The sequence below is a fragment of the Heptranchias perlo genome, chromosome 17 (assembly GCF_035084215.1).
Source record: "Heptranchias perlo isolate sHepPer1 chromosome 17, sHepPer1.hap1, whole genome shotgun sequence".
In the NCBI taxonomy this organism is placed as follows: domain Eukaryota; kingdom Metazoa; phylum Chordata; class Chondrichthyes; order Hexanchiformes; family Hexanchidae; genus Heptranchias; species Heptranchias perlo.
In genome coordinates this window covers 17702615-17711796 of record NC_090341.1, presented here as the reverse complement: position 1 = coordinate 17711796, position 9182 = coordinate 17702615, and the positions used below count along the sequence as shown (strand labels likewise).

Genomic DNA, 9182 nt, shown 5'->3' with positions numbered 1-9182 from the left:
CTCCATTTTCTTATTAACAGTCTCCTATTTCAATCAAAGGATCACTTTGAGCATCCACAGGGGTCATTCTGCAGCAAACAACAGAAAATATCAATTTCAGACCGAGTGGAACTCTTAGAAATGGAAAACACACAACTAAACTATGATAATAGATCAACAGGATTTTTTTTTAATAACTCTGCTTATTGTTAGACATTATGATGGCTCAAAGAGGAATTGCCTTTTCAGGTCATTTGTACTTGTACACTACAGTATCTCCTTGATACAAGGGAGAATGGAGTTCTAAATGGGAAGCCATTTCAAGCTTTTAATTACAATTCCCACCTCCAGGAAAAAAATACCAACACAAAAGAGTTCTCTGAACATGTCTGACTGATTTACAAGACGACTATATAAAACTCTAACTGGCTCAAACATCAGTGTGCAAGACAGTCATTGCCTGGAAGTCTAATTTCCACTTAAAAAATATTGAGCATGTCTTCAGGCATTTGACCTCATTCTTAAAATTCACTCTCAAAACTTAAAAACTCCCTCTTCAACAAGAAAAAAAAACTCTTTGCATCACATGTTTGTGTTTTGGAGCACAGACAACACCTGAAATATTTTTTTAATACAGCTGACAGTAAATTGGATTTGTAGCCTGTTTTATTTGGAAGCAATAATGTCTGGAGTTTTTGGCTCGCAAGCCCAAAGTTCTGGTTTAAGAGACTGAGTAGCCAGTTAAGATGATGATCAAAAATGGGAGCAGAAATGGCAGACATCTGCAAAAAAGATTTTCTGAAATACACAAATTTTAAAGAACAGCCCTTCTGAATTACTCATATGGATGGGGTAGGGAATAGGAAGAGAGATACTATCAATAAACTCATGTTTCCACTGCTACCATTGATAGGGATATTGCAGTACAGTCACTACATTAACCACTTAAACCATTCTAAATTATCCATAGCACTGCAACAAAAATCTAAAAAAGGATGGAAATACAAATAACATACAGTTTCTCAAAGTTCCACTTGTCATGACAACCACACAAAAAATCTCCAATATTGTTGATTGGATAAAATAAAATAATGGGAATGGAAATTTATAAACAACATGTTATGTAGTTTAGGTAAATTTTAAAGTTCAGAAAGGCAGACTCTTTTGGGTATTAGAGGAGATAGGAAAACAATAAGACAGTTCTCAACCCCATCTCCCCTATAGAAAAACATAAAAATGTGTCAATGAACAGCAACAGTAGTAACTTGAAATTTACACAGCACACTTATAAGACAACCCTTGTCTGTCCTGGCAGTGAGTGCCTCACTGACATTTTGAGGCTGAGGAAGGAAGAGAAACTTTAGTGGTAAGAAATATCGGAAGCAGGCTAGTCACATGATGGTGAGCTTTGAAAACCACAAATGATACAGGAAGCAAAATAGCAACACAGCTGACCTTCAGACAGTCTCACTGTAGATAAAAAGCCCACATCTTTCAAAACCAAAAGCATTCAACACTCCAGGAGTTCTGGTTACTACGGTCAGTATTCTTTCTTATAAAAAGTTAACATTTCAAAAAAATAGTAGGTTACACTTTAGTGTTTGTTTTATGACAGATTTAGCTTTTCAACAGTTAGCTCATTTAGCACTGTAAAAATAATTCAGCACATCCTGGGTTTTTTTTTGGAGGGGGGGTGGGGAAAGGTTGATGTTATTGCTCTAGTTTAGTGGTACTCACAATGCTGCCTATCTCCTCCTACGTATGGACCTCAGCAGTCATGCTGCTCAGTGTGTCTGAGTCTCCATTCACAGCATACCAACTCTGGATATTAGAGCCAAAATATGTAGCAGAAATATCCTAATTGTGGCCCTCAACAAAAAAAGTCTACCTTTAGCCTATTTACAATACTATATTAAAATTGAATTTAATTCCTTTATGCTATGGATGGGGAAAATTTAACAACATTTGAACTACATTATAGTTTGTTTAGTCCAATCACAATGGAGGCTTCTCTCCCAGAGAGCAGGAAGGATTAGCATTATTTGTAGAGTTTGTATATTGCATGCTTAAGCAAATTATATGGGACATGAAGTCAAACAACCAAACCCCATGATGACAGAGCATCAGTATTAAATATTGGTCTTGCCTTTAGGCATTGAAGTGCTTTGGCAGAGAAACTTGACTATTGGGGAGCGAGGGTTCCTGATCAGACAGGGCATGGACAGCTGGACTTAGCTTATGGAAGTCAGGTTAAATGAGGCCACAGATTTTATTTAAAAATGTAATAAATGATCACTTGATGGAAGTTAGAGAATCAAGATCTCCCATTCTAGGAAGTATAAAGAACTGGATATTTCATGATGCTGAGGAAATACTATTGTTCATTTTAATTTGACTTTTATGGGAGGTTTTCTCCTTTTTCAGTACCTTTGTTGCCATGTTAACAGATCCCTCACAGTAAGATAACCACTGTATCCTTGACAGTTAATATGCAAATGCTAAATTTTAACCCATATTTAAATATAATTTTGAAGAGTGACAGCATTAATGCACATCAATCCAATAGGTTCACATGTAACAACAGTGAAATGCAACAAAAAGTTACATATACTGTATAATTTACATTAGGCTAGCCAGGGCTTTTTAAGCATCTGGATCCAAGATATATTGGTTACTCAGATATTTGACATTCATTCTTTATCCTCAATTCTATCCTCCTTTTTCCTTATTTAGCCAAAGGAGGGGGTGAAATTAAGAGATATCAGTGAGTCCACATTCATTGACAGAAATCACAGCCCTGTCAACTAAAAAGAGGGACCCCAAGTAGAATGGGATAGATTTCAACTCAGACATTGCTGCCCCTTCAAAAAGGATGGGTGCTTAGCAACTACAAATGCACTTTGTCTAATACCCAGTTGACTACAAGCAAATATACCTGTGCATCAAAACTGTAATGGAATTTAAATGTCAAAACAAGCTGAGTACAACTACAATTGGGTAACAACACTACCATGGACAAGAGTATTTAATTTCAACTACCCTCCCCCAAAAGAGATAGCTGCCGTTTTTCAATTAGCTAATACCAAATACTGCTAAACAGAAAACAAGTCAGAAAAGAGGGGAAATCTTGAGAAAATTTAGTAAAAGACATTAAACTAGTGAACAGGGACAGGAAAGGACAAAAAACAGGAACTTGCAGAAAAAAGTGGTTAAAACTAAGGACAGTAGCCTAGTGGTTACAGTACCGGATTAACAACCCAGAGGTCATGAGTTGTGAAACTGAATTCCAATAAATGACTGTAAAAACCCAACTGGTTCACTAATGTCCTTCAGGGAAGGGAACCTGCCACCTCTAAGTGGTCTGGTTTACATGTATCTCCACTCCCATACAATGTGGTTGACTCTTTATGCCCTCAAGGCAACTAAGGAGGGGCAATAAATATTGCCTTACCAATGTCGCTCACATCCCAAGAACAAATTTTAAAAATGAAGTGGACACAGAAATGGTGACACAGTATCTAAAGAAAAAATAATTCAATATTTATTTGTAGTATAAACATGTGTTGTATTGGTTCAGAATACTATACAATATAGAGTTTTTCCTTCATAATCAGAAAGCAAAAACTACCCTCTACCAAGCTCATATTGAAACATGTATGCATCTCAACCATGTACAGCACAAAAGCTTTACAAATCCACTCAGCTGTAACACGATAACTGATGCATTTTCATAATCCCTGAAGGTCCTCAGTGAGGTAAGATTCAAAATGATCCATTTAGTAATGAACCGATTCCCCCTCCCCCAAATAATGCCTGTGTTCTTGTAACTGTTAACCCTTTTCTTTGTATCTTACACGGTCACATTAACATTCCTCCACAAAAAAGGCTATGAAAATTGGACTTTAAAAAATGGAAACAGAATGCACAAAATATTGCAGAAATTTGGACCCAAAAGCTTCGGTCATCAATACAAATTACATGTCAAAGTCATTTTTAATACCAAGCATTTAAGTGGATTTTCAATACATTAAAAGGGAACGTACAACTAAAAAAAAATGCTGAAATAGGTTACAAGGTCAGCCAAAGCTGAAGCCTTTGACAATTTTTCACCCAAGTGTAACACTGCAGTAACCTTGGTTTCTGTTATTTGCAGCTCAATAAGGTTTCTATTTCAACTTTGTCTGGGACCTCAGAGTAGCAGCAACAGTAAAAAAAAAGTTCAGTATGTAGTATGCAAGATAAGTGCTGGCATCTACAATTACTTCCACTGACAGACTGACCTGGATCTGATTTAGCCCAGCTGTTTGACATTAATCATAGCCCAATGACTGCACACAGCTAGGGCAACCTCAAGCATGCTGTAAAGAAATTGGCTTAGGACTTCAAAAAGTCCATCTTCTTCAGCTTAAGCATTTAGGGAAACAAATTAAACAACTGTCTGCCTGCAGTGCTAACTCTTTTACAAAACTCTCAAAGCACGATCCAGGTACAAGTAACATCCAGGTTTGCTCCATTCACATTTGCCAGATGCCTACTACAATGAAATGTCCATTATCTCTGGAGTACCAGTGAAGTGCCATGACTCGAAGGCTTCACAACTGTGCAAACTGCATTAGGTCAACAAATAACATAGAAAACAATCAGAAAAATGTGATTGAACAATAACTGTTTGTACAACAGTCTGGTTTTTAGAGGAAAAAACAGAAACCCTACATTTTGTAGAGTAAAACTACCTCAAAATGCAAAACAGAAGTGTACTGGGATGGCACCTTCCTGGAGATGTCCAAGTGCCTAAGTCTTTTCACCACATTTAGCTAACAGACTTGTAGTGGGTTTCATGGCCAGTCTTTGTGCTTAACAAAATCAGTTGTCACAGAAAATAACTGCGCTTTGAAAACCATTCTTCCCCAAAACTTTAATACCTTTTGAGGCTGAAAACCCACTCGTCGGTGAACCTCAGTTTATTTCCTGATTATTATCAGGGCGATACGAGATAGCAAGCATGCTCTCCAAGCAGTGATCAGATACATCAACCTGGTCAGACCAGTTTTTCCCCCAAGATCACCTGATAGCAAGCTTTTCAAACGGTTAGGATAAAGATTTGCATGTGTTCCTTTCTTCATGTTGACTCAAGAGATTCCAGCTGGAAAACGTTGTGATTGGTAGGAGTGGTGAAATACAGCTGCTCTTTAGGTGCCCTGTTGTCACAAGGACTGGTATGTCCCAGAGTTCTTTCAAAGTCTAAAAGCTGCCCCATGAAGTTGAAGTTCGGAGAGATATTGGACTTTTTTCTTTTTACAAAATCATAAGCGTCATTCAGGGAAAGGTTCAATTTCTGCATGAGATAAGCAACAGTCACAGTGACTGACCTGCTAATCCCTGCTAAGCAGTGAACTAGGATGCCACACTTCTTGGATCTGGCTTCATCTGTCCCAAAATAAATACATGAAAATATTAATTACATAAATACTGATTCTTGCTAAAAATCTTGCATCCTATATACAAAACTTTTCCACATTGTGTAACCAAGGTGCATAATTGATGTTCTAGTTATTTCCAGCCATTAAAAAAAAATGATTCACTGAATGTTGATATTGCCACTGAACATCATAAGTAGCAGTCAGTCAACATTCAGGAAATCCCATAAACAATTTAAGAACTATTTGCTGGACTAGACTCAGTGACGGCTAAACAAAGCAGCTTACTGCCCCCACCACAGTACAAGTGGGAACAGCTCAAGCATGCAAGCTGTAGGTGTATTAAAATTTGAACGTAGGGATTCCAGCTTAAAGCTGTCAAGTTTTGTATTTATGTAATTCAGTGCATTAAATAATTCTGTAAAATAGTTGACTCAATTACAGATACACATACAGAGGCACTACAGCAATTGTTCATATCATTCCTAAACACATGACTGTAGATCTGCAAACTAGCAAGGTCGGGGGTGGGGGGTGGGGGGGGGGGGGGGGGAGAAGGAGTTAGTAAAAAGGGGAAGAAAAGGAAGAGGAAAAAATTGATGTGGCCACCTGGGGTCATTAAGTAAGTGGATAAAATACAAGACAGTCTTTGGCTTTTATCGAGATAGGAATAAAAATGGTATTTTTAACCACAAGACACATTACTGTTTTTAAACAGTGTTGTATCCCAGGCATTACAAACGGACAGAGTAAACTTGCGTATGATTATGCAACTAAAGCCACCAGAACTGAGACAGGTAGTCTGCTTAACCAAGGGGTGGGAATGGAGGTGGGGGCAAAGGAAGAAAGGTTTTATACCAGTCTAGTTTAATTGGGCCATTTTAGGTTCAAAAAAGGAATTTATCTTACAAGGAATCAACATGGCCATCTAGAATAATGTAGCAATTTACAGTATTCTTTGAACAAAAATTGAAGTTCCCCTTCTTTACTAGTTTACTCAAATTTCTCAGATTTGGTTGGACGTTAATATCTTAAAATAAATTGTCATCTCATTAAGATAACAGTAAAAAGTGCTGCAACTAAAAATGGTAAGATTCCAGGCTGTGTATTATAATTAAGTATAAACGGTGTTAGCACATGTAACAAATTCACCAACACATTCAAACGTAAATATAATATGGCTACTTTTGGACTGTCAAACTCATTTTATGTTTAATTTTGCATTAAGAACAGTTATTAGGTAAAAGAAATAGTGGATCAAATAATATTAATTACATGAAAAGTGATTAGCAGATTGTTAGACAATAGGCAACTGATTTAATGCACAGGTTTGTGCAGAAACTAGCATTTTTACTGCCTCCATTACTTTATAAATCCAAAATTGTATTACTCAAGCAGTAGATGTAGATATTCTCGGGATGACACACCACACTAAATCACTTGCCTCAACAATAAATTATATCCGTTAAGAAATATAATTTAGAATATACAAATAGTGAGGACAACAACAACATAGTGTGGCATATTAGGTATATAAACAAATACACAAAGCATCCGGAGCAACTCTGAAATGTGGTAGAAGAGCTTTAGAACAGATTTAAATCAGCTTCTCTTAGCACACTAAATGTTACTGACTATGAATGGGAAACCTTTAAAAATGCTTACCTATGAAAGAAATAGCCTCTGGAAAGAACTGAGAAAGATTCTGGCTCCAATGGTCTGAAATTGGAATCTGCTTGTACTTAAACTCCCCGTCATTTTCAAACATGTTGGGAAGATTAGGGGTTACATTCAGGATATATTTGATACCATACTTTCCCAGGACATCCAGGTTGGTTGAATCTTTGGCACACCCAAGGTACAAGTATGGTAGGATTTGGACGGGAAAAGCTGGCTGATTATTTGGCAGGGGACTCCCTTCGGACTCTGTAGCGCTGTTGGGTTCTCGATCTGCATCGGACTCTCCATCAGAACAGTCGGAACTTATTCGAAGTCCTCCCAGACCCAGCACCGACACGGGAGGCGAACTGTTGGGACAAGAGCAATCCAGGTTCGTTTCGCAGTGCTCTAGGTATTCGGTCTGAAACTTATTAAAGCCCCCTGTGTGAGAGAGACAACAGAAGTTGTTGTAAATAGAACTACTGTACTGTGTTGCTCAAATTACAGAACATCTTTTTAAATAACAGTGAGCATTTGTAAAACGTACGGTTATTATAATAAAATATACTTACAATGTTATTTAGTGCCACCCCCCCTCAAGCTATTGATTTTTAAGAACAACTAAAATAATTCTTCATTCATGAAAACATGGACTTTACTCAAGCAAGACAACATGGCGGAGCCATTTTGGAATTTTTAGTGGAAAAATTTGTTTCTCTTCCCCCCCAATATTGCACATCCCTTGCGTTCAGATTGGAACACTTAACTTTTCATATATAGGAAAAAAACGGACTCGTAAAGCGTAAAACAATTCTCAACGTTTGAAGGCACGTTTGAGGCACAAAAACTGGCGCAAGTGCGATTTTAACAAAAAGTTTCACTACCCAACATGTCATTGCTTCCAAAACCAAACAATAAAAAAAAAGCCCGCATGGAATCAGACTGACTTTTCAACTCAGTTCGTTGCTAAAGTTGATCAGAGCACTTTGTGGAGGATTATTACAGCTCAACGTTGAATAAAAGAACAGCAAGACAGCCTGACTGGGAAAAGTTGGTTTAAAAACATCTGATCTTATCGGGGATATATTGCACTGGAAGTAATATCCCTCCAATAAGAAAGTTCATCTGATCGATTCTTTCATTTAGCAAAAAGATTTTTGTTACAAATCAAAAAAAAAAGTTTCTAGTCTTACCCTCCAAGTAATAAGCCTTACAGCCATCGTCTCTCAATTTCTGCAGCAACAACCCCAGGACAGAACTCGCTCCATTTTCGTGCCAATCGATCGTGCACTCGTCGTACAGAATGACTGTATCAGTTTTGCACCGTTTCACGAATTTTTCCTTGTCCTCGTTGTTCGGGATGAGCGACTTGATGGGCAGGTTGCCCTTCTTCAGCCTCCTGAGCATCAGCCCTGGGATGACCACATTGATGGCCGATTCAATGTGCGAGGACTCGTACAGCTCGTGAGATCGGCAGTCAAGCAGCAGCAGACTCGCGTCCCCGGATTCCAGTTGCTCTTGGAGCCAATCGACACTCTTGTTCATCGCAATGGCCGAGGTAGTACAAAATAGCTGATTTTTCATGAGGAAAACCTTTAAGGGATCGCCGACGGGCTAATGTCTTCCTCGGAACTGGAGCGCTCCCCGCAAAAAAAAAAGGCACAAGTCCAATGCAATCGTCTCGCGTGGTCTTTTAAGAGGAGCTAAAATTCTGCTCCAAAGACTGGCGAAATGAATATTCAGAAACAATTGCTCTGTAAAAGGTTGGAGAGAGAGAGAGAGATGATCAGCAGCAGTCCTTCCAATTGAAACTATTTGTCCTATCTTGCTGGTCTCCGTTTACCATCTCTTGCACATATAGCGCTAATACTAAAGCACTGAGGTCAGTCCCACCGATCCACCAGTGTGTTAATTTTCTCCTCCCAGGCTCTGAGCACACCGAATTAAGGCAGCGAAGCCCCGTGACGCGCCCTGATTGACAGCGTGCCCCGGGACGCGCCCTGATTGACAGCGTGCCCCGTGACGCGTCCTGATTGACAGCGCGCCCCGGGACGCGCCCTGATTGACAGCGTGCGCCGTGACGCGGCCTGACTGACAGCGCGCCCCGCCACACTTGAGAAGCGGCCT

At 38.8% G+C, this 9182-nt stretch overlaps 1 protein-coding gene across 1 annotated transcript; it reads right to left on the bottom strand.

Moving 5' to 3' along the window:
• Positions 1–3498: 3498 nt before the first annotated feature.
• On the bottom strand, positions 3499–8978 carry LOC137334121 (dual specificity protein phosphatase 7-like). The gene is made up of 3 exons (XM_067998640.1): positions 8249–8978; positions 7062–7496; positions 3499–5406 (listed from the first exon to the last, which is right to left on the bottom strand). Exons 1-3 carry the CDS (start codon positions 8637–8639, stop codon positions 5099–5101), a joined length of 1134 nt encoding a protein of 377 aa, XP_067854741.1. The 5' UTR covers positions 8640–8978; the 3' UTR covers positions 3499–5098.
• Positions 8979–9182: the final 204 nt, after the last annotated feature.